At 36.3% G+C, this 26,294-nt stretch overlaps 1 protein-coding gene and 2 long non-coding RNA genes across 3 annotated transcripts in view; 2 read left to right on the top strand and 1 right to left on the bottom strand.

Annotated features, from left to right (window-relative positions):
• Positions 1-903: 903 nt before the first annotated feature.
• Positions 904-26,294, bottom strand: part of LOC142530106 (putative phosphopantothenoylcysteine decarboxylase) — a 41,177-nt gene continuing 15,786 nt past the window's right edge. The window contains exons 2-4 of the mRNA XM_075635884.1: positions 8,199-8,386; positions 1,613-1,751; positions 904-1,444 (exon numbers count right to left, since the gene is read on the bottom strand). Of these exons, the coding sequence (XP_075491999.1) occupies positions 1,133-1,444; positions 1,613-1,751; positions 8,199-8,386 (639 nt within the window). The 3' untranslated portion in view covers positions 904-1,132. The remainder of the gene's footprint in view (positions 1,445-1,612; positions 1,752-8,198; positions 8,387-26,294) is intronic.
• On the top strand, positions 12,860-14,704 carry LOC142529762 (uncharacterized). The gene is made up of 3 exons (XR_012815956.1): positions 12,860-12,956; positions 13,483-13,542; positions 14,581-14,704. It is a non-coding gene; the product is annotated as an uncharacterized LOC142529762 (long non-coding RNA).
• Positions 19,568-21,039, top strand: LOC142529761 (uncharacterized). Its single transcript, XR_012815955.1, has 3 exons — positions 19,568-19,665; positions 20,192-20,251; positions 20,764-21,039. It is a non-coding gene; the product is annotated as an uncharacterized LOC142529761 (long non-coding RNA).

Raw genomic sequence — 26,294 nt, 5'->3', positions numbered from 1 at the left:
AAAATGTCTCAAATGCTAATTAAATATATATTCTTAAAATAATTGAATAGATAATTAAATTTTTATAATTATAATTTATATTTATTAAAATTAATTTAAATATATTTATTAGAAATAAATTTGTAAATATGTATTTACTTTAATAATTAAAATAGCAATAATATTTTGAATATTAATGTTAAATAAAATTTTAGTAATAATTACAATATTATTGTTTTTCTTAAAATAATTATAAATATTTTTAAAATAATTTGGTAGATAATTAAATATTTATAATTAATAATTAAAATAGTAGTAATATTTTGAATATTAATTTTAATGTTAAATAAAATTTAGTGATATTATAATATTATTGTTTTTTTAAATAATTATAAATATTCTTAAAATAATTAAATAGAGAATTAAATATTTATAATTATAATTTATGTTTATTAAAATTAATTTAAATATATTTATTAGAAATATATTTGAAAATATTACGGTAATCATTAAACACAATAAATTAGAATTTAATAAATATTTATCTTCATAAGAGATAAGAGGATAAAAATGTAATTTTTGGTGTGTTGATAACTTATCCAACTTAATTTGTTAGATTAATAATCAAATAATTAATCATAAAATTAGGTCTTAAACTGGGTCAAAATGATTATTAATATATTTTAAAATTTTAATCAAACATTAGATAAGTATGTGATTATTCATCTATCTTTATTTAATCACATCAACCAAACACACCCTAAAAGTACCCGTAGTCAATTTTTAAGCTTTAGAAAGTGAAATATAACCGATGAAAAAAATTAATTAAAGTATTATACTGTTCGATTTTGCAATTTAACACATTACTTTCCTAAATAGAGTATGGATTTAGGTAATTTAATAATATATTTTGACAAACCAATGAGCTTTTACCGTGTGATCTGATCAACTAGGCATTTAACGAGCTTGATATGCACAATCTTGTATTTTGATTTGTAAATGTGAAATACTTTTACCATTAACAGCAAAGCTTCTTTTGTTAACGGTAAAAGCTTCAGTGGATGTTCAGAAGAAGCTTTGTACATGTCAAATACTTTTACCTATCTTTGTGTTCGGAAGAAGCTTTTGCAGGTATAGGCTTTAGGCATTCGCCTCATCGCGGTACCCTACTGCCTCGTGATCTTTTGATATTAGAACTCAGTATACTTTTTACAGTCGACACAATTATGGATGGCTCTTCCATTGTACCGAGTCCGCGATCCACTCCCTCCACGATTTTTCTCACTGGCCGGATAAGGTAAACTCCGAGGTCCTCTATTCCAATCATTTGGTTTTCGGTTAAGGAGCTTTTCCACACCAGAGGATCCATATCTGGTGCCACCACTAGCGGTTTACTGCTGTCCCAGTCCCATGCACGCACAATGCAAGTCAGCAAGTTGTCGCACAAACCACAAGATATCTGCATCTACCAAGTTTTAGCCATGTCAAAACATTCCAAATAAACGTTCAAAACTTGAAAAAAATACTGTACTTTCAAATAATGCATGTGTAATTTGTAAAATTAGGTTCAGGAAATTTAGTCTCTTAATTAATCATTTTAATCTGCAGAGTTAACAATTAGGAATACATTTACCTTGGCAAGAGTGCTTGCTGACAGAGGAGCAATGACCAGAATATCAGCCCATTTACGAAGCTCAATATGAGTCACTTGGTCACCCAGTTTCGTCCAAGTACAACAATCAGGCTGGTACAAATGGACATGAGGGGGAAGTTGTTGGATCAATTTATTTATATGGGCTTATATGTGAATAATTATGTATCGTGGGTTGTCTATTAAGTTAAACTCAAAATAAAGTGATCAATTAATGTTTCGGGTTATTGAGCTTTAATGTATCTAATGGGCTGTGGACCTTTAATGTGTAGAGACATGAGTGTAATTTCTGTTTTTATGATAGGCTAAAACAGAAATATCAGAAGATATTGATAAACATTATCTATAAATATGGGTTATGGTCCCCAGATCTCGCGTTGTCACTTTCACTATTCTCTCCCCCATTAAGAAAATAGTTCTGAAGAGAAACTAAAGGATTCTCTCAAGAAAAGAGCGCGTAGATCTGGAAGATCAAGACACGTTCTAAAGAATTCAGGATTATGGCTTCAGGTATGCTTCCGCTTAAGTTTTCAGTCAAATTCTTGATGATTTATCATGATGGATTCTGCGGTTTATGAGTTTTCCCCAACAAGTGGTATCAGAGCCATTCATGTTTGAATCATTGAGATTTGTTTAAAGTTTTTGGATACTTTTTGGATCCAGATCTGAAAAAATTAAATTTTGTTTAAAATTTTTTTGATATGGTTTAAGATCTGGAAAATATATTGATATGTTTTCAGATATGAAAATATTTTGATACGGTTTCAGATCTGAAAATTATTTTGGTTTAGATCTGAATTTTTTTTTTTTTTTTTTGATAAGGTTTCAGATCTGGAAAATATTTTGGTTGAAAACCAAATCTTTTAAAGTTTCAGTTTTGGTAAAAAGATTTGGTTGTAAAATTTTAAAGATTTGGTATAAGATTTCGATTTTCCTTCCGGTTTTTGTTCAACAAAATATTTTAGAGGAAAATCGAAAATTCGGATTAAATTTTTTTTAAAAAAAAAGGTACGGGTTCGGGTCGGGTCGTACGGACCCGGGTCGACCCGAACCGTACGGATCCGGGTCGGGTCGTACGGAACCGGGTCGACCCGACCCGTACGGAATTTCCGAAATTTAAAAAAAAAAATATTCGGTTCAGGTTTATTAGGTTGAGGTTAAATATTCATTAATTCAAATAATGACAAGGTTATATGTATTTTTAAAATTGATTAATTGAAATAAAATGTCGCCAAAGTGACCTCTTTTATGAAAATTAATTTTATTTTGAAATACAAAAGGATTTTGGGTATATGTGATTTATATGAATATTGATCGGCCCAAAGGAAGGTTAATATTTAATATAATCACATATGCAATTGTGGTGGTAAACATGTGATAGTTTTTCGGTTTTTTCATGTGAATAATAAATCGGCCCAAAGGAATGTTGTTATTTGACATGATAGTTACTATCAGTGTTTGACTGCTGCGCCAGGATATCACTTACAAGTTAATCTTTTGTCCAAAGATGAAATATTAATGGAGTGCTCGATATTCTGTTTATGGGGGTTTACATTATTTGAATTTATTGATTATTTTATTTGGATATTTGGTTGAGCATGTATATTTGGTTTTTTGTTCTCTATTCAGATTTGACTCCTGCAAATATTCACTCCAACATAAATTATATTCCTATGTTAAATGGCTCGAATTTTAAATCGTGGCAAGAGAATTTGTTGATAGATCTCGGAGTCATGGATTTAGACCTTGCGATAAGGATTGACTCTCATCCCGCCATTACGGATAAGAGTACCTCTGATGAAAAGAGGGAGTTTGAAAGGTGGGAGAGATCGAATCACATGTGTATGATGATCATGAAGAGGGCCATTCCAGAAACATTCAGGGGCACAATGTCTAGCGACATTGCTACGGCTAAGGCTTTCCTTCAAGACCTCGAAAAGAGGTTTGCTAAAAGTGAAAAGTCTGAAATTGGTACACTTTTGGCAAGCCTCGTTTCAATGAGGTACAGGGGTAAGGGCAACATCAGGGAGTACATTATGGAAATGTCTCATCTTGCTTCAAGGTTGAAAGCACTGAAGCTTGACCTCTCTGAGGACTTGCTGGTGCATCTGGTTTTGATATATCTTCCTCCTCAGTTTAACCAGTTCAAGGTGAGCTATAACTGTCAGAAAGAGACTTGGTCTCTGAATGAGCTCATCTCGCACTGTGTCCAGGAAGAGGAAAGGTTGAAGCAAGACAAGACAGAAAGTGCTCATTATGCCTCTACCTCGAAGGATAAAGGAAAGAAACGAAAGTATAAGGAAGCTGCGGATTCACAGCCTCCAAAGAAACAACAGAAGAATCCTAGTGATTCTCAAAGTTTTGGTTGTTTTTTCTGTGGCAGTGATGGGCATATGAAGAAGCAGTGCAGTAATTATCACGCTTGGCGTGCTAAGAAAGGTATGCTTCTGAATATGGTTTGTTCTGAGGTTAATTTAACTTCAGTGCCTAGACACACGTGGTGGATAGATTCTGGTGCAACAACTCCCATCAGTGTGTCTATGCAGGGTTGCCTGGATTGCCGAAAACCAAGTGATGCTGAAAGATTCATCTATGTTGGTGACGGCAACAAAGTTGAAGTTGAGGCAATAGGAAAATTTAGATTGTTGTTAAAGACTGGAATATATTTGGATCTTTATGAAACATTTGTTGTGCCGTCTTTTAGACGGAATTTGATTTCCATTTCTGCATTGGACAAATTTGGTTATTCTTGTTCTTTTGGAAATGGAATATTCAGTTTGTTTCTCGATTCAAAATTGGTTGGTTCTGGTTCTTTATCAGGATACGATAATCTCTATTCTTTGGATGTTATTGCTTCATTTAATGAATCCCTGCAAACAAGTAGAAGCACTAAAAGAAAATTAACCAGTGAGAATTCAGCTGCGTTATGGCACAAAGGATTGGGTCATATCTCTGAAAAGAGAATAAGGAGACTCGTGTCAGACGAAATTCTCGAACCTTTAGATTACACAGATTTTAATAATTGTGTTAATTGTATAAAGGGAAAACAAACCAACAAAAGGAGATTTGAAGCCAACAGGTGTTCAGGCGTCTTAGAACTTATACATACTGATATTTGTGGGCCATTCCCTTCGGCTTCTTGGAATGGTCAACAGTATTTTATAACGTTTACAGACGATTTTTCAAGATATGGCTTCATTTATCTCATTCATGAAAAGGCACAGTCATTGGATGTGTTCAAAAACTATAAAGCTGAAGTTGAAAATCAACTTGGCTTAAAGATTAAAAGCGTTAGATCTGACCGTGGTGGTGAATACTATGGTAGATATGACGGTTCAGGTGAACAACGTCCAGGACCTTTTGCTAGATTCCTGAAGGAATGCGGTATCGTCCCACAGTACACTATGCTGGGTTCGCCCACTATGAATGGTGTTGCTGAAAGACGAAACAGAATGCTTAAGGACATGGTGAGGAGTATGATCAGTCATTCTACCTTACCAGAATCACTCTGGGGAGAAGCACTAAAGACCGCAGCATATATCCTTAATAGGGTTCCAACTAAGGCAGCGACCAAAACCCCTTATGAACTTTGGACGGGTAAAAAGCCCAGTCTTAAGCATCTGCACGTTTGGGGATGTCCAGCTGAGGCAAGGCCTTACAAGCCTAATGAAAAGAAACTGGACTCAAGGACGGTTAGTTGTTATTTTATTGGATACTCTGAAAGATCCAGGGGGTACAAGTTTTATGATCCCACGAGTAAGTCGATTTTCGAGTCAGGAAATGCCAGGTTCTTTGAGGATGTTGAGTTTGCGGGGGGAGATAAAGTAAGGGATATTGTCTTTGAAGAGGAATATGTAAATATTCCCACAGGTGTCTTGGACATTGGTCAGGATCATATTCCTCACTTTGACCAAGACACAATACAGGAAGACAATATTAGAGATCCTCTCATTCCAGATGAACAAACTCAAGCACCTCCAGAACCTATGCCATTAAGGAGATCCACTAGAGAGCGGAGAAATGCAGTGCCAGATGATTACATTGTATTTCTTCAAGAACATGAGGCAGACATTGGATTGATGGAGGATGATCCTATTAACTTCCGTCAAGCCATGGAAAGTTCTAACTCTCAAAAGTTGAATGATGCCATGAATGAGGAGATAAAGTCCATGAAGGACAATGACGTATGAGATCTTGTCCCATTGCCTAAAGGTACGAAGCCCATTGGTTGCAAATGGATATTTAAAACCAAGAGGGATTCGAAAGGCAATGTGGAAAGATATAAGGCTCGTCTTGTCGCTAAAGGCTTTACACAGAAAGAAGGCATTGATTATAAAGAGACTTTCTCTCCGGTTTCTTCGAAAGACTCTTTAAGGATTATAATGGCTTTGGTGGCGCATTTTGATCTTGAGCTTCATCAGATGGATGTAAAGACTGCGTTTCTAAATGGTGACATTGATGAAACGATTTATATGGTGCAGCCAGAAAATTTTGTGTCCAAAGACACAAATAATATGGTTTGCAAATTAAAGAAATCCATCTATGGGCTCAAGCAAGCATCTCGACAATGGTATTTCAAATTTCATCAAGTGATCATCTCGATTGGTTTTGAGATGAATTTGGTCGATGATTGTGTGTACCATAAGTACAGTGGGAGTAAGCATATTTTTCTGGTTTTATATGTTGATGACATTCTGCTCGCTAGCAACAATATAGATTTGTTGCATGAAACCAAGAGATTTCTAGCTAAGAATTTTGAGATGAAGGATCTTGGTGATGCATCTTTTGTACTGGGTATTCAGATACATCGGGATCGTTCTCGGGGTATTCTTGGATTATCTCAGAAAGGCTATATTGAGAAAGTTCTCAAGCGATACGTGATGCAAGATTGTAAACCAACAGATACCCCTGTGGCTAAGGGAGACAAATTTAGTCTCAAACAATGCCCAAAGAATGATTTTGAGGAAAAAGAAATGCAGAAGGTTCCCTACGCATCTGCAGTGGGGAGTCTGATGTATGCTCAGGTTTGTACACGTCCAGATATTGCGTACGTGACAGGAATGTTGGGACGATATTTAAGTAATCCAGGAGTGGAACATTGGAAAGCAGTCAAAAGAGTTTTACGGTACCTACAGAGAACAAAAGATTACATGCTCATATATCGGAGGTTGGATCAGCTTGAGATCATTGGGTATACTGACTCCGATTTTGCTGGATGCCAAGATAGTATGAAATCTACGTCGGGCTATATCTATCTCCTTGCTGGAGGTGCCATTTCCTGGAAGAGTGCTAAACAGTCTCTTATAGCTTCTTCCACCATGGCAGCTTAATTTGTAGCGTGTTATGAGGCATCCAATCATGGAATATGGCTGCAAAATTTTGTCACAGGACTGCGTTTTGTTGATGGCATTGAAAGGCCACTAAGATTACATTGTGATAATAAATCAGCAGTTATGTATTCCAATAACAACAGGAGCTCGACGAAGTCAAAACACATTGACATCAAGTTTCTGGTTGTTAAAGAAAGAATTCAGAGTGGAAAGTTGTCTATTGAGCATATCGGTACAAACTCCATGGTTGCGGATCCGCTTACTAAGGGACTACCACCCAAACAGTTTCATGAGCACACTGCTAGTATGGGTGTTATGTCAATTGAGGAAATTCAATTTTAGTGGGAGTTTGTTATTTTAAATGCTTTTCAGTTGTAGACATTGCAGTTACATTTATGTAATTTATTTTCTGCAGAAATAAATTTCAAGTTAAGTCACACTCTGATTATGATTTAAAGTTTGATCTCAATAAGGTTAAAGGGAGGACCAGTTGGAAATAGGCATGTTACGGTCACATTGCATGAAATTTCCATGCTACACATCCACTTCATGATCCATGTCATTCAGTTGTGTTGGCATATGTGACCATTGATGGGTCTAGTTACCTTGAGTGTAGCGAAGACTGCTTTGATCCTATGTTGATGTGATTGATGGACCGGATTGGTTATAGATACATTTCGGAATGACAACAATTTTGAGCTCATAAGGTTATTTTCACAAACATAATTATAAAGTTGCACATATAGCCCAAGTGGGAGATTGTTGGATCAATTTATTTATATGGGCTTATATGTGAATAATTATGTATTGTGGGTTGTCTATTAAGTTAAGCCCAAAATAAAGTGATCAATTAATGTTTCGGGTTATTGGGCTTTAATGTATCTAATGGGCTTTAATGTATCTAATGGGTTGTGGGACATAAGTGTAATTTTTGTTTTTATGATGGGCTAAAACAGAAATATCAGAAGATATTGATAAACATTATCTATAAATATGGGTCATGGTCCCCAGATCTCGCGTTGTCACTTTCACTATTCTCTCCCCCATTAAGAAAATAGTTCTGAAGAGAAACTAAAGGATTCTCTCAAGAAAAGAGCGCGTAGATCTGGAAGATCAAGAAACATTCTAAAGAATTCAGGATTATGGCTTCTGGTATGCTTCCGCTTAAGTTTTCAGTCAAATTCTTGATGATTTATCATGATGGATTCTGCGGTTTATGGGTTTTTCCCAACAGAAGTAACTCAACGTTTATAAAACGTGTGGCATTCTCAATGGCTACTGCCTGTACGTCGGCCCACTGAGAAAAGCAGTGGCAAAGATAGGTAAAATCTACTGCAGCTTCAGTTCCACAGGCAGCAAGCAAAATCCGAGGCCTAATTATTTCATGAACTTCCATTGGTTGGGAATGTTCCGGATGCGCCATAACCTGTTCAAGGGCTGATAAGAAAATTTGGATGAACAACAACAACAATCCAAACAATTTAGAAGGTTAAATTTTTTTACCTAGAACCAGTGCTTTGGAAACTGAAAGAGACTTGCCAAACGAGTATCTGTATGCTATGGACATAGAGCGCATGAATCCAATAAAGAACTAGAAAAACAGTAGTATATCTCAAGTCTCAACTTCCATTTTCTTGTTTCAGGGAACCCCTCCTGCTTCAACTATGAGCCTGTCTTTAAAGAAAATGCTACATATCCTAAGTTTCTCGATACATTTTGGTGTATCAGATGCTAAACCAAGCAAGTATTAAGAAAAAAAATAAAAATTAAAAAATTCATAGCGGAATAGAGCAAGAAACACAAGGCAACAACTTGTATGAAGAATCTCATTCGCTCTCCAAGTTTGAAACAAATAGATCATGTACTCTAGCCTAAATATAAATAATAATTAATCTTACATCTTCATACAATCAAATTAGATTCAAAGAATGATCCACAAAAAAAAGCACTAATACTCAATGACCGACGATTTCGGTTGGGAATAAATCTAGCAAACGGACTAGGTCAAGTAATAGTATTTGGAGATGAGTCCGGTATCGTACCCACAAATATTGATGTTTAATTACAAGAATGTGAATTATTTTTCCTAATTTAGGCTAATAAAATTCAAATGATGGGAGATAAATTAATTAAAACTAAATAAAACAATTTAAATAAATTAACTAAAGCAAAAATAATCCAAACTATTAATTTAGACGAAAATTCAAATTTTTTAGAAACGACTAAGGCGCACAACGGTACCGAGACAACTTATAATCTACGTGACAAATTCATATTCATTAAATTAATTATTTAATTCACGACGGAATTCCCAAAATTATTTATTAAACGATTCCTCGAATTAATAAACCTAATTAAATCTAATAGTCCAATTATTCCTAACTGAATTTAATTAGATTCAACCGCATTAGATCGCTGTGAAATTCCAGTTTTTCAACCTAAAGTCGCACACTGAAATCAAATACTATTTCTAGTCAATTTAACCATGTGTTGATTGATGTGTGAAGCAAATATTAATCTATCGCCTTCTGGTTTTAGATTAACGAACAAATATTCAATTTAATTGGTCAGATTAAAAGAACACGTGATAAACGACATCAATCAATGAATAAAATAAATAATCTAATTGAATTAAACTCAAAACATCAAAAAATAATATGTCTCGGCCCCATCATGGCCTTAGTCTATAAAAATCTACTCCATACACTTAAAATAAAAGTCAAAATCAGTGTTTAAATTCAATGAAGAAAACATAGTTAAGAAAGAAGAAAAAGAATTCTCAATGATTTGTAGCGTGTGTACGGAATTCCTCTTCCTCCCTCTTCCTTCTTCCGCGGTGGTGCTACTTCACAGTAGCTTCTGTTCCTTTCTTCCTCCCCTTATGTTCTTCTTCCGCATTGTCGCTACTTCACTGTATCTTTTTTCTTCTATGCTTCCTTCCTCTTCTATCCTGTTACGGCCCTTCTCCTCTGTTCTGCTCTCTTCCTTCCCTATCCTTCTGCGCTGCCTTCTTCTGTCTCTTCCCTCTGTACGTTTCTCTCTTCTCTGTTCTGTCCCTTCCGCGCTGGTTTTTTCTTTTGTTTTGCGCCTCCTTCTCCTGTTACGCTTCTGCCCCTTTTTATTCTTCTGAATGGGCCTCCTCTTTCAAATATTTTAAGCCCATGTCAAGTATAAAAAATGTAGATAAGATATTTATCAAGATTTACATAGATTTTTCTAAATTTTCAATATCATCAAGGAATGAGAATATTTTATTTTCTTTCTTTTGATATTTCGTTTCTTTTGAAATCTTATAAAATCATTTTATCTCCCAATTTAGGCATTTTTTCCTCTTCTATTCAAATCTACAATCATTATAAAATTAATTAAGATAAGCACAAAATTAGAGATAATCATTACAGATAAGCACAAATATTATAAAATTAAATCCCTAAAATATCTATAAGATTTGGGCTTATCAATCCCCCACACTTAGCCTTTGTTCGTCCTCGAACAATTAGAGAATAAAAATATAACCGAGGAATATTCAATGATTCACCACAAAATTGATACAATCAACACTTTTCAACCTTCCAAGTTCCGTCACACTCAATCAAAGGGCCACACTTTGAAAATCATAAAATTCACATTCGTTGCAACTTCAAAACTCAAGCATTCACTAGAAAAGATCAAGATAATGAGACGTGTGTAGTGTGGAAGTCAAAACTCATATTCCTCAAAGGTGTTTTAGTTCAAGGAGTGCTCATAGTTTCTGATTTTTTTTTTAAAGAAACTCTCCATAGGCTTGTTTTTCATACATTTCTCCACTAAATGTTGGAGGAATATGACCTGGTCAATAGGTCTTTTCAAGCATATAATGTTAGGCCACGAATCACGGCTACAATAAAGGTAGGGAATTCAAAATGAGAGAAAATAAACAATTTAATCATATAGCGCTCTCTTTCATCTCTTATCTTCCTTCCCTTATGGAATTTCATCATTCATCCACCTATCTTTTTCATCTTCCTTGTACTTTCATTCTATTCCCCCATATTTTCTTTCTCTTCCTCCATATTTTTTTCGATCTTCAACAACATTCCCTTTTAGGTTTTTCAATCACCACATCATACAACATTCATTCCTCCTCCTTTTTCTTTTATATATATCTTTTCATCAATCACTTTCTCAATCTTCATGATTTTTTCAAACTCCTCCAATTTTTCTTATCAATCAGTACATGAGAGTTATTGAAAATTTTAAAGCGCTAAAGAGTTTATTTCTCTCAAAATTAAGGTAGAGGAACAGTGCATGAGCTAAATTAAAATTGGGTAGTTGATGTGGGATTTTGAAGGAATACGAATGGGGGCTAACTGTATGTCTTTGACACACTCCATTCGATTTTTTATAGGCTCAAAATGGGGTACTAGGGATATAAATGATGCATTAGGTAGGCTCGAAAGGCTCAAATGGTCCAAAGATCGCCTAAATCATCCCTAAGTCATTCTCCTCCGTATTTTCGCCTTGAAAGATAATCAGACACAAGATTGTTTCTTTTCTTTCTTTTTTATGAGCCCACCTCTTGCCAATTCACAATTAATTCATATAAATATGACTTAAAGTGCATAGATTATGTCTCAAAATATGATACAAAACTAGTTTGTGCTCAAATCCTTCGGCTACAACTACAGCTCATCTCAATCAATTATAGGTATGATGTAATTTCTTGAGTGTTCAAAAATATAGAAAGTCAATTAGTGTATCATGTAATCACTAGTGCGGTTTCTCAAAGAATAACCAAAAAAAAAATTCATGCTCGAGGATTAAACATTTAAGCACATGCTAAGTGTTGTGACGTGAAACAAACACAAATCAAATCCCCTCCTCACTTTAGATTTACACTGCCCTCAGTGTCATGCCATTCAAAATGGATATAGAATTTGGATGTAGAATAGTAAGAGAACACTTCCATGGCAGTGTGCTTTAATATCCATGGAGTACAACATGGGGATGGTGGAATTCCTCAGTGCTGGTAATCTCTTATTTCAACAGTTTAGCTTTTCCAAAGTCTAAGTCATCTTAATTCATTCCAATATTCCCTACACACACCAAAATCACAGAGAATTAATATAATAGAATGAAAAAGTAAAAAAATAAAAAAATAAAATGAAACGAAATAAAATAAATCAATGGGTTGCCTCCCAGCAAGCGCTAAATTCATTGTCTATAGCTTGACTATGGAGAAGCATCCTTCAAATAGCGGCTTCCGCCCATAGTAAGTATCATACGATATTACATATGGGTCTTGATTATGTGTGCCATCAAGCTTGACATGATATTGACATTGTAAGCTCGTCGCTCCAACAACACTCAGCAAAAATTGATTATTAGGGAAAGAACAATCCAATCCATGATAAAGCTCGTAGAGGATGTAATATTCTTGAGTTTGCGTTGATGAAAATAAATAATAGCAGTGGAATATATGTTAAAACCCTATATGAGTTCAAATCCTTTGTAATGCCTGAAGTAAATATCACAAGTTATGGATTTAGTAACGTGATATTACTAAATAATTAATGATTGTTAACGATAGAAATATGTGATATCTTGGTCATATGAAGTCCAAATGATTTGAAATTTGGATAGAACGTAGAACACAGAAAGATATAGAAGTTGCATGTTTTGAGTTTTGGAAAATTTGATCGTTTGACTGGTCCAAAGAGATATATCGGTGTTAAAATGTTAAATATTATATATATTATATTATTTTATTAATATAATATAATATAATATTAAAAAAATAAAAAAATAAAAAAAAAAGAAAAATGCAATGAGTCGGTGGAATTCATTTTGAATTCCACCGAGCTCAACAAGGCAAGAATAGAGGCAAGAGACGTGGGGTGAGATAGAGAGAAAATAAGTTTTTTTGATTTTCTTTTCGATTGTGTGATTTATCCGTTTATCCAATCGACGAACCGACTTCAGTTCTGAGATCGTTGACACGAGGTCTTCGATTTGAGGTATAAATTTTATAGTTTTGGTGATGTTTGAAATTCGTCGATTTCTGGAATAAATCCAATAAATTGTTAAATCATACTGAAATTGAAGATTGTTGAGTAGTGTATGATTTTAACGAAGTAGAGAAGGTTATTGTGTTGTTGTTTTGAATTATTCCTAATTTATTATAATTAGGGATTTTTAATCATTGGATTGAGATTGGAGAGTTGTTTGTCAGTTGTTATTAATTCTGATTATATATTCGGAGTCTACGAAGTATAGGCTACACGTTGATATAAAGTTTTCGTAATTTGACGGATGTTGTAAAATAGCCTATTATTTGAAGTTAATTAATTAGGGTGTATTTGATGGTAGTATTGTGAATTAAATACACCAGATTATTAAATTGTTGAACAATATGAATTTATAATCGAGTTTTATATTTTGTTGAATTAATTGTTGTTGGGCTATTTGATGTTATATATTGAGGCTGTTATAACTGTGTTGATACTGTGACAATGATCTGATAATTATTGTTGAATTATTTAGATACACCACAAGCCTCGGGATCAAAGAAATAGCCAGATTTTATATATACTCGATTATCAGGTACGTGTTGACGTACGAGCATATGTTGTTATTGTTTAGTATTGATGAATACTATTGTGTTGAACGATGATAAATCACCGGAATTGGGTGATTTGGTATTATATTTGTTGTTGTTATTATTGTTGATATTGTTGACTATCGTTGTTGGGAGATGTCTCGTTGATGTTGTCACGTTGATGTTGTTCGTTCAACGATATTGCTGTCGCCGGTGTTGGGTGGCGACGTATCGTTGATGTTGTTATTCGTTCGACGATATTGCTGTCGCCGATGTTGGGGTGCGACGTATCGTCGATGTTGTTGTTCGTTCGACGACATTGCTGTCGCCGGTGTTAGGGTGCGACGTATCGTCGATGTTGTTGCATTGTGATGTTGTTGAGGTTGTTGTTGGCTGATTGTCCAGAAACGGCAAAGGGGGTATTTCTATTATGATTTCAGTTATATTTTATGTTGTTAATATAACTGTTATGTATTGCGATGATGATTGTTGTATATGCTCACCCTTTGAGGGCTGTTTCTATTGGGCAGGTTACCGGACTATGCGTTAGACAGGATAGTGGTGAAGGACTAGGTGTGTCTAGTCAAACAGTCTTGTAGTTGATAGTAGATAGAGACAGTATAGCTTATTGTCTTATTTGAGTTGTATGTGTGTATTTATTATACTGTTTCTGCTACACTGACGTAGATAGTGTGGTGATTGCACTATTTTGTCGTATATGCATTATATTATTACGTCGTCGAAAAGAAAAAAAATTTATGCATATGACGTCACATGTTGCATGATTACGTGGCGAGGTTTGGGGCGCCACATTTGGTGGTATCAGAGCATATGTTAGATGTCTGGGATGGTTAAGAGTTGGGTTTGTGATGAGGGAGTTGGATGACGATATTATCTGCGTGTGTCTGTGCATTTGACTTGTTATTGATGATTTCTCGATTTGATTGATTGTTCTTTAGTTGCGTGTACTTTCGTGCGAAAGGTGTGATGATGATTACTGGATTGTAATTGTTAAATGTTATGATTAACAATTTGATTTCTAGTGATGGCAGCTAGAGAACAGGTACATCCACACGAGGAAACAGATGAGGTTGACAGTGGGTTTGGACAGATGAATCCGTTGCCACCTCCTCCTATGGGACAGGCACCTGCAGATCAGCCTTTATTTCTTGGTGAGTTGACTTTGGCAAAGTTCAGCAGTTATCTTCCGCCGAGATTTGATAGTTCTGAGACTGGTGAGCGAGCCGAGGAGTGGATTGAGAGGATAGAGCAGATATTTGTGACCGCTCCGTGTGCTAGGTCTGCTTGGTTACGATTGGCTACATTTCAGCTTTCGAGGAATGTATTATTGTGGTGGCAGACGACTAAGGCCGGATTGAGAGCTCAGGGCCGTACTGTTGATTGGGATGTGTTTCGGTCTCGTTTTCTTGATAAATATTTTTCTACAGCAGCCAGACAAAAGAAAGAGAAAGAATTTGAGGATTTGAGACAGGGTAGTATGTCTGTTGCTGAGTATGAGACTCGATATTCTGCATTGCTGAAATATGTGCCACATATTGCTACGAATGTTCATGCTAAGATGAGACATTTCTTGAAAGGGTTGAAGTTAGAGTTATTTGATTGTGTGCAATCGAACAACCCAGTATCATTTGAAGATGCAGTGACGAGAGCTGAGATGGCTGAGTTGGTGATGCAGGAGTATGGGGCTCAGGGACGATTATCAGAGCCGATTAGGGAGTCATTGCGACCACAGGGACAATCTTTTAAATATCAGAAGGGTTCATCTTCTTCTTCGGCATCATCTGGGAAGCGTCGATTTGATTCACGACGTGTTGAGAGTCGTGGGGGCAGTTCTCAGTCTGTTCAGGGGCAGAGAGGAGAGTCCAGAGCAGTGAGATGTTATCGTTGTGGGGGACCTCATTTGATCAGGGAGTGTGCACAGACCGAGATCACCTGTTTTGAGTGTAGCGGTGTTGGTCATCTGGCGAGACAGTGTCCTAGTTGTGAGGGACAGCGAGAGCCTAGGAGTGCTAGAGGTAGATCCTCAGAGAGAGGAGGACGACAGCCTCAGCAGTTTACACCACGACCTTCTGGAGGACAGCCACGTATGCAGGGAGCTAGTCCGCCTCAGGCACAGGTGTATGCTTTGACACGAGAGCAGGCAGAGGAGGCACGAGAGGAGATGATAGCGGGTAAGTGTTATTTATGTTCTTATCCTGCTTATATTCTTGTTGATACTGGTGCCTCGCATACTTTTATATCGAAGAGGTTTGTGGTTGAGCATCATATGCGCTTGTCTCCATTGTCTATGCCTCTTTCTGTTTCGACACCTTCTGGAGTTGATATATCAGTTGTATCTATGATATCACATGGTATTATTTCTTATGAGGGCTATGAGCTGAGATCTGATATGATTATTCTAGAGATGACTGATTTTGATTGTATTGTGGGAATTAATGTGCTGAGGAGATATTGTGCGACAGTTGATTGTTATCAGCGGGTGGTATATTTTTATACAGATGAGAAAGAGCGTTGGACATTTTATGGGAAGGGTTCTCGTCCCCGTGTTCCGTTGGTATCTGCCATCCGGATGTCTCGGTTATTGGAGCATGGGCATAAGGGTTATCTTATTTATGCTGTAGATGTGACAGAAAAGAAGAAGGAGGTGGGAATAGAGGAGATACCTATAGTTGCTGAGTTTGCCGATGTATTTCCTGATGAGATTCCAGGCTTCCCACCAGCCCGTGAGGTGGAGTTTGGGATCGAGTTGATGCCAGATACTTCCCCTATTTCTCGTACTCCTTACAGAATGGCACCAGCAGACTTGAGAGAGTTGAAAGCCCAGTTGCAGGACTTGCTTGACAAGGGATACATTCGCCCTAGTGTATCGCCTTGGGGTGCACCAGTCTTATTTGTGAGAAAGAAAGATGGAACTATGCGGCTTTGTATCGACTATCGACAGCTGAATAAGGTAACGATTAAGAATAAATATCTCCTCCCTCGTATTGATGATTTGTTTGATAAGTTACAGGGAACCTCAGTATATTCGAAGATTGATTTGAGGTCAGGATATCATCAGATACGAGTTAGAGAGGAGGATATTCAGAAGACAGCATTCAGGACCAGATATGGGCATTACGAGTTTTTAGTTATGCCTTTTGGGTTGACGAATGCTCCAGCTGTGTTCATGAGTTTGATGAATAGGGTATTTCAGCCTTATCTCGATCGATTTGTTATTGTGTTTATTGATGATATATTGATATATTCCAGGAGTGAGGCTGAGCATGCAGGGCACTTGCGTTCAGTGTTACAGGTGTTGCGAGATAGACAGTTGTATGCCAAACTCAGTAAGTGTGAGTTTTGGTTGGATCGAGTGGTCTTCTTGGTTCATGTTATATCGAGAGATGGGATTTCTGTTGATCCAACGAAGGTCGAAGCCGTGTTACAGTGGTCTGCACCTACATCTGTACCTGAGATTCGTAGTTTCTTGGGTTTAGCAGGTTATTATCGTCGATTTATCGAGGGATTTTCAAAGATTGCTAGGCCTTTGACACAGTTGACTCAGAAAGGTGTGCGATTTCAGTGGTCTGAAGCATGTGAGAGGAGTTTTCAGGAGTTGAAGCACCGACTGACGACTGCACCTGTGTTATCAATTCCTACAGAAATGAGAGGTTTGTTGTTTATACTGATGCATCATTACATGGTTTGGGATGTGTTTTGATGCAGGATCGACATGTTGTGGCATATGCCTCGAGACAGCTGAAACCACACGAAACAAGGTACCCTGTGCATGACTTGGAGTTGGCAGCCATTATCTTTGCCTTGAAGATATGGCGACACTATTTATATGGTACCTCATTTACGATTTATACTGATCATAAGAGCTTGAGATTTTTTTTACCCAGACATAGTTGAATATGAGACAGAGACGATGGTTAGATTTGCTGAAGGATTATGATTGTGAGATTGAATATTATCCTGGTCGAGCCAATCTTACAGCTGATGCATTGAGCCGTAAAGTGAGTTGTACTGCAGAGGATGTGAGTCGTTTATCAGCTATGATGATGTCTTGTTGTTCCTTGGGATATGATTTTGATATCTCGACGACTCCTATCCAGGTATCTACCTTATTAGCTGAACCTGATATATATGGTTGTATTCGTGATGCACAGATGACAAACGAGAGAGTTCAGCGATGGAGGGAGTTAGTTTCTCAGAAACAAGATACTCGTTTTAGAGTGACTGATGATGGCAGTTTGAGGATGAATGATAGATGGGTAGTTCCTGATATATCTGAGTTGCGCCAGGGCCTGTTGCGGCGTGCACATTGTAGTCGATATTCTATCCACCCTGGTGGCAAGAAGATGTATAAGGATCTACGCTCTCAGTTTTGGCGGAAGGGAATGAAACGTGATGTGATTGATTTTGTACGTCGATGTCTTAATTGTCAACAGATCAAAGTTGAGAGGAGAAGGCCGGGAGGTGAATTGAGGAGTTTAGAAGTGCCAACTTGGAAATGGGAGCACATATCGATGGATTTTGTGACTCATTTGCCAAGAAGCACTGGAACTATTGATGCTATTTGGGTGATTGTTGATCGATTGACGAAAGTTGCACATTTTATACCCTATAGCATGAGTAGTACGTATTTGACGATGGCACAGTTGTATATACGAGAGATTGTACGGTTGCATGGGTTTCCAGTGTCTATTATTTCTGATAGAGATCCTCGATTTACTTCTCATTTTTGGGAAGGATTGCAGACTGCGATGGGGACAGAGTTGAGATTGAGTACGGCTTATCATCCTCAGACAGATGGTCAGACTGAGCGTACTATTCAGACGCTGGAGGATATGTTGCGTGCGTATGTGATGGATTTTAAATCTGTTTGGCAGTCATCTATTCCATTGGTAGAGTTTGCATATAACAATAGTTATCAGAGTAGTATTCAGATGGCTCCATTTGAGCCATTGTACGGGAGACGTTGTAGATCTCCGTTATACTGGGATGATGTTGATCGAGCTGCAGTTACCGGTCCTGATATGATTCATGAGATGGAACAGAAAGTAAAGTTGATACAGCAACGATTGAAAGCAGCTCAAGATAGACAGGCCGCCTATGCCAATAAAAGACGAAGACCTTTAGAGTTTCAGCAGGGCGATCGAGTATTTTTGAAAGTTTCTCCTTTTCGTGGCACAGTGCGATTTGGCATGAAAGGAAAGTTGGCACCGAGGTATGTTGGCCCGTGTGAGATATTGCAGCGGATAAGCACTTTGGCTTACCGATTGGCTCTACCTCCATCTTTATCTGGTATTCATGATGTGTTTCATGTATCGATGTTGCGGAAGTATGAGCCGGATCCTTCACATGTGTTGGATATTTCTGAGGTTCAGTTAGATCCTGACGTGTCTTATGTTGAGAGACCAGTTTGTATTTTGGATCGATCTGAATGAAAGCTTCGTAGTAAGCTTATACCGATGGTGAAGGTTCAGTGGGAGCATAGAGGTGTCGAAGAGGCCACTTGGGAGACAGAGCGGCATATGAGAGAGCTCTACCCCTACTTATTCTGATGGTATGACGTATCTTTATTTATGCATGTTATTACTGTTGTTGATTAATTTCGGGGTCGAAATTCATTTAAGGGGGGTAGAAATGTAATGCCTGAAGTAAATATCACAAGTTATGGATTTAGTAATGTGATATTACTAAATAATTAATGATTTTTAACGATAGAAATATGTGATATCTTGGTCATATGAAGTCCAAATGATTTGAAATTTGGATAGAACGTAGAACACCGAAAGATATAGAAATTTCATGTTTTGAGTTTTGAAAATTTGGTCGTTTGACTGGTCCAAAGAGATATATCGTTGTTAAATATTATATATTATATTATATTATATTATTTTATTAATATAATATAATATAATATTAAAAAAAATAAAAAAAAAAGAAAAAGAAAATTCCACCGAGCTCAACAAGGCAAGAACAGAGGCGAGAGACGAGGGGTGAGATAGAGAGAAAATAAGTTTTTTTGATTTTCTTTTCGATCGTGTGATTTATCCGTTTATTCAATCGACGAACCGACTTCAGTTCTGAGATCGTTGACACGAGGTCTTCGATTTGAGGTATAAATTTTATAGTTTTGGTGATGTTTGAAATTCGTCGATTTCTGGAATAAATCCAATAAATTGTTAAATCATACTGAAATTGAAGATTGTTGAGTAGTGTATGATTTTAACGAGGTAGAGAAGATTATTGTGTTGTTGTTTTGAATTATTCCTAATTTATTATAATTAGGGATTTTTAATCATTGGATTGAGATTGGAGAGTTGTTTGTCAGTTGTTATTAATTCTGATTATATATTCGGAGTCTACGAAGTATAGGCTACACGTTGATATAAAGTTTTCGTAATTTGACATATGTTGTAAAATAGCCTATTATTTGAAGTTAATTAATTATGGTGTATTTGATGGTAGTATTGTGAATTAAATACACCAGATTATTAAATTGTTGAACAATACGAATTTATAATCGAGTTTTATATTTTGTTGAATTAATTGTTGTTGGGCTATTTGATGTTATATATTGAGGCTGTTATAACTGTGTTGATACTGTGACAATGATCTGATAATTATTGTTGAATTATTTAGATACACCACAAGCCTCGGGATCAAAGAAATAGCCAGATTTTATATATACTCGATTATCAGGTACGTGTTGACGTACGAGCATATGTTGTTATTGTTTAGTATTGATGAATACTATTGTGTTGAACGATGATAAATCACCGGAATTGGGTGATTTGATATTATATTTGTTGTTGTTTATTATTGTTGATATTGTTGACTATCGTTGTTGGGAGACGTCTCGTTGATGTTGTTCGTTCAACGATATTGCTGTCGCCGGTGTTGGGGTGCGACGTATCGTTGATGTTGTTATTCGTTCGACGATATTGCTGTCGCCGGTGTTGGGGTGTGATGTATCGTCGATGTTGTTGTTCGTTCGACGATATTGTTGTCGTCGGTGTTGGGGTGCGACGTATCGTCGATGTTGTTGCATTGTGATGTTGTTGAGGTTGTTGTTGGCTGATTGTCCAGAAACGACAAAGGGGGTATTTCTATTATGATTTCAGTTATATTTTATGTTTTTAATATAACTGTTATGTATTGCGATGATGGTTGTTGTATATGCTCACCCTTTGAGGGCTGTTTCTGTTGGGCAGGTTACAGGACTATGCGTGAGACAGGATAGTGGTGAAGGACTAGGTGTGTCTAGTCAAACAGTCTTGTAGTTGATAGTAGATAGAGACAGTATAGCTTATTGTCTTATTTGAGTTGTATGTGTGTATTTATTATACTGTTTCTGCTACACTGACGTAGATAGTGTGGTGATTGCACTATTTTGTCGTATATGCATTATATTATTACGTTGTCGAAAAGAAAAAATTTTATGCATATGACGTCACATGTTGCATGATTACGTGGCGAGGTTTGGGGCGCCACATCCTTCGACTTGTGTTCTTCTACATCCTCCAACTTCTGTTCTACCTCATCTTCGCATAGGAATTCCTCGAAGAATTCTTCTTCCTTCAAAAATAAATATTTTAAATGAGGAGGAAGTGGTTTGAGTTCGAGGAATTGGGGTTCTTCTATGGAAGGTTTAAGTGATTTTGGAATATGTCCAAGCTCCCCAATCATCGAATTCACCGATCTTGGCAGAGGCTTTGATCCCTCCAAGTAGTTCATACATTCCTCCACCTCTTCTCTATCTGATTCCGTGGACTTTGGGTTCACCAAAAGCATCTCCAGTGGGTCTTCAATAAAAATAGGGATGTAATCGAGTCGAGCCGAGCCGAACTGTTGAATGTTTGAGCTTGGTTCGTTTATAATCGAGCCGAGCTCGAGCTTTATTTAACGAATATATGCATGGCTCACGAGCTTATTCAAGTCTTTATCGAGCCTAAACGAGCTTAATAAATATGAATTATACATTTAAATTTTCATTAAATTAATTAAAAAGTAAATTATATATTTAAATAAAAATATATTATTCTTATTAAAATGTAAATTTATTATAATAAATAAATTTAATAGATTTTTCTATATATTTCATAAATAATATGCAAAATCAATAAATCAAATATCAAAACTATTATTTTTTCATCTAAAAGATTACTCATTAACTTACAAACGAACATGTTCACGAGCTAACGAGCCGAATACTGTAAAGCTCGAGTTTGGTTTGTTTATCTTAACGAGCCTCATTAAACGAGCTCAAACGAGCTTTGATCGAATCGAGCTTCGAATAGCTCACAAACGGTTTGGTTCGTTTACATCCCTAAATAAAAGTATCCTGCACACTACACTCAACAATATCTTCAATAGCATCTATTCTATAAAAATCAGAAGATCCAGGATATTTCATACTGCGAAAAACATTAAAAGTTACCTTATCATCATTCAACCTTAAAACTAACTCACCTTTTTGCACATCTATGAGAGCTCTTCCAGTAGCTAAGAGAGGACGACCTAAAATAAGGGGGATCTCACGATCCTCCTCCATGTCTAGCTGTCACGTCTCACTCGTTTTATAAAGTGCGGAATATTTTTTTTAAAGCTCGCGCTTTTCGAAAGAACATTTAAAATAATCGTAATTATCTGACCGTAAAAATAATACAGTTTAAATTAACCATACTCGTCCCAAAATCATGCGTAAACATAAACGAGTATAAATCTTAAAATCATCGACGTATGAAAATATTATCTCCTCTCAATCTCATAAATCGTAATGCAGAAAACATGTGGTCCTCGGGTCGTGTCGCCGCACCAGGTCTGCCTACTCAGAGTTCGGCACCTCCAGTCTCCTCATCATTAAGCTCACCTGCATCACACACGCCTAGTGAGTTTAAAGACTCAACACACCTGCACCGTTAATAACAAGTACATATACATAGCACACAGCAGTGAAAAATATCATACTCAACATATCTTTCATGAACTTAAAAGCATAATGTAAACGTGTCGTGTAAAATAGTATCGTGCCAAAGCATGTCATCTCATGTCATCGTATACGTATACGTGTCGTGTAAAATCATATCGTCTCAAAACATGTCATCTCATGTCATCATATACGTATACGTGTCGTGTAAAATCATATCGTCTCAAAACATGTCATCGCATGTCATCATATACGTATACGTGTTCTTTTTAATTGAATTCAGTTTATTAGTTGTGACTTTCATATCAGCTCTATCGTATCAGCTCTATCGATGGATCCATCTACATGTAACCGTGGTAACCGGCGGTGAGGGACATCAGCGACAGTATTACCCGTCCACTGAGCCCGGGCCTCAGCTCATCATATCTCATATCATCGTATACATATACATCATCAGTCACAACCAAATCACATCCTTCAAAAATAGCATCATAATCATCACTTAATAAAAATATGCATATACGTAACTTTTTCCTTTAAACCAAGCATGCACCGTATTTATCATAATTGCGTAAAACTCATAAATGTGATGCATAAACATTTAAATCATGATAAAATGTGCTCATGGTGCTGCCAGGTCCAAAATCTCACCCCGGGTGCAAAATGATCATTTTGCCCCTTGAAACCCAAAAATTATCGTTTCACCCCTAGAGGTAAAATTTCACGTTTGTGACCTTTTCTTAATTCAAATGACTCTAACGTGTCCCAAATAATTATTTAAGCCTACAAGAAATTTCTCATATTTTTATTTGGCTTAAATCGATGACCTTTAAATTAATCCTTAATTATAACATAATAATGCGCTTTAATCCCAAATTAAATCAAACCTTAACATAAAATTCCCAAATTAAAAACTTAGACTTCTAATAATTATTTGAGCTTAAATATAATTTTCTATAATTTTATTAAGCTTAAATATAGGCGTTTCAATTAAACCTTTAATTAACGTTTTATGCGGCGATTAAATCCCGGATAATTTCAAAACTCATTATTTTGATCCGAAGCTTACCAAACTTCTTATAATGTCCCAAAACATTTTTAAAAGCATTCCTAGATGTAAATTCGAGCTCATTTCATAACTTAACCAAATTGTTTTCGGTTTTAAACCGAATCGAACCGAAACTTAACCAAAACTTTCCCAACTTTTTACCACACTTAATAAACATCTAAAAGATCCTAAAAACCCCAAAACCAAGCTCTTAAACCTTCGGACCACTTCCGCCCTGCTGCTGAAAAATCTAGCACCTACCTTCACTACAAACCCTTGTCCAACTCGTCCATTCATGCGCCCTAGCCTATGCTCAAGTGATCCAGCCCTTACTCAACCCTCTTTAGACCATCTTAGGACGTCCCTACACCTACTGAACCCACGCAAATCATCCCAAGAAAGCTGCAGCCTACAAACCGCTATTCTCCCAACATGGCTAAACCGAAGCAAATCCTCTACCTTCTCGATCCACAGCACTTGGGGTGGTTCCAGCACGAGCCAAGACCTTCCAAGCCTTGTCTCAGACCCACCAGGGTCTGGTCTAAGCCTTGGCGAGGTCCCTGAAATGCTGGTTGAAACCTGGACGCTGAAACACCAAAGATCGAGCCACCCCCGAAGAACCCACCTCATGTCCCTTCACTCGTATACTTCCAGCAAATTTTCTAAACCTCATGACAACAACTTGACACCACCAGCAGCCTCCAAACTCTCAAGAACCGCAGCCCCTTGCCCAAGAATTCAGAAAAAACGTGAGTAACACAAAAAGAGTGCAAGAAAAACACATGGAACCCGAAATTCTTTCAAAAACATGCTTGGATCGGAAATCTTTAAGCATGAACACAAACATCAATATACAACGTGAATGATGCGAGAAAAGGAGATACAAAGCATGCCTGTTGATCTTTTATGCGAGAAGGTTGAAGAGAAACGCAACAGAGAAGCGTCAGATTGATTTATTTGCAAGAACAAGTGAAACCAATGCACCTAGAGGTTGTTAATGAAGGAAACCGAGGGAATAGATCTGAATGAAGGGATGTCGGCTGTTGGGGTGGCTTATAATAAGTTTAGTGGAGCCTAGGTACTTATTAAGTAATTAATTAATAAGTAAAGGGGACCTACTTGTTAATTAAAAATTTTAAAAACAAGTTTTATGTCCAATAAGCTTAAAAATAGGGTCATTAAATCCAAACACAATCCCGAAAAATATTTCGTGTTGGAAAGATTTTGAAAATATTAGCCGAACCCTCAAAAAGTCCCTCGATTTAATAAAATTTTCACACCGTTAAAAATTAAAATCATGCGGGTAAAAATACCCAATAAATTCCAATTCTTGAAAAATACATTTAAAACATCTTATATTAATTAATAAAAATTAATCGTGTAATAAAAATAATTTGTTTTAAAATTTCTCGGTCTCCGTTCCTCGTTCGAGAGCGAAATGCAACTTAAAAACCTTAATGCATGAACTTATAAAATGTATGGAATAAATTCTACCATGCATGAATTATGCATAAAATGCATAAAAATAATTAAACACAATTTAATAAAATAAAAATACATTTTATGCTTTAAAAGAATTTAATAATTTGCATGCATGTGGTTCACGTGAACTTTCCGATTTTCGGGACGTTACAATCTCCCCCCCTTAAATTGAATTTCGTCCCCGAAATTTGCTTATCCTCGATAAACAAAAATTTAGACTCTTAATTCTAGAATCCCAATATTCTTCGCTTTCGATGCGCTACTCTGATAAAATAAGTGTTAAGTTGTTCTTACATCTCCTCAATTCTAATAAACTCTAACTTCTAAATCTTTTTTTGCGAAACTCAACTTATAACTACCCATGGTAACCTAGTTTCATTTTTCTATAATCTCACATTTCAACTTTTCTTAAACTTCCCAATATTAGAAATGACAGTCTGAATTTTATTGCGTCTTACTTTCTTATACTGTACTCAGGATGTTCATTGACATATTATATTAGTATTTATGCAGTTAAACTTAAAAACCTTAGCACCCAAAAATTACTGATCGACTTCTATCCTTGATAATACACTTAAAAGTTAAACCTTATCTCAACCCCATAATAATATTAGCCTAAGATCCTTGAATCGAATTTTTATCTTACGGCACCAACTTACGTAACTTACTATTTACAAGTACATCCCGGATGTAAAATTGTTGAAAATCTTAAACCTTGAATAATGCTAATCCATAAAACCCAATTATACAATAATGATCTTCTACCTAATTAGTAAAATCCTTCTCGCATCAGTTGCATGCTTAAATTATTCCCTTCTCAATTACAATATAGTTGAGGCCTAAGACTCTTAGATTTTCACCTTGAAACGGATATCGCATTCTTACGTATCCCTAATGCTTAATTAATATTAACGTATAAAACTTAATAAGTTATCCCGTGGTAGCATTAGACTAACTTTAATAAATCAACTTCACTTGTAACCCATAAAATTTAAGAACTCCCATATCAAGATTTTAGATTTCTTACTCGGTAAAAATCTTAATATTTGTTCATAGGTAACCTGTAAGGCCCGAGAAATTTATCCAGTTAATCTGAAAATATTTGGCGATAATTATTATAATTTATGGGTGATAATTGATACGATTATAGACGGAACGGATCGGACTGGGAAAGACGAAAGAAAATCAAAAGAGGTGCAAAGAGAAGTCCCCGCGCACATGCGCGACATGTATCGGCGCACATGCGCGAGGAAGACAGAACCATGCGCGCACATGCGCGACGTAAA

The sequence above is a fragment of the Primulina tabacum genome, chromosome 16 (genome assembly GCF_025594145.1).
Source record: "Primulina tabacum isolate GXHZ01 chromosome 16, ASM2559414v2, whole genome shotgun sequence".
NCBI lineage: Eukaryota > Viridiplantae > Streptophyta > Magnoliopsida > Lamiales > Gesneriaceae > Primulina > Primulina tabacum.
Note: the sequence above shows the minus strand (reverse complement) of the source record. Positions and strands in the feature narration are given on the sequence as shown.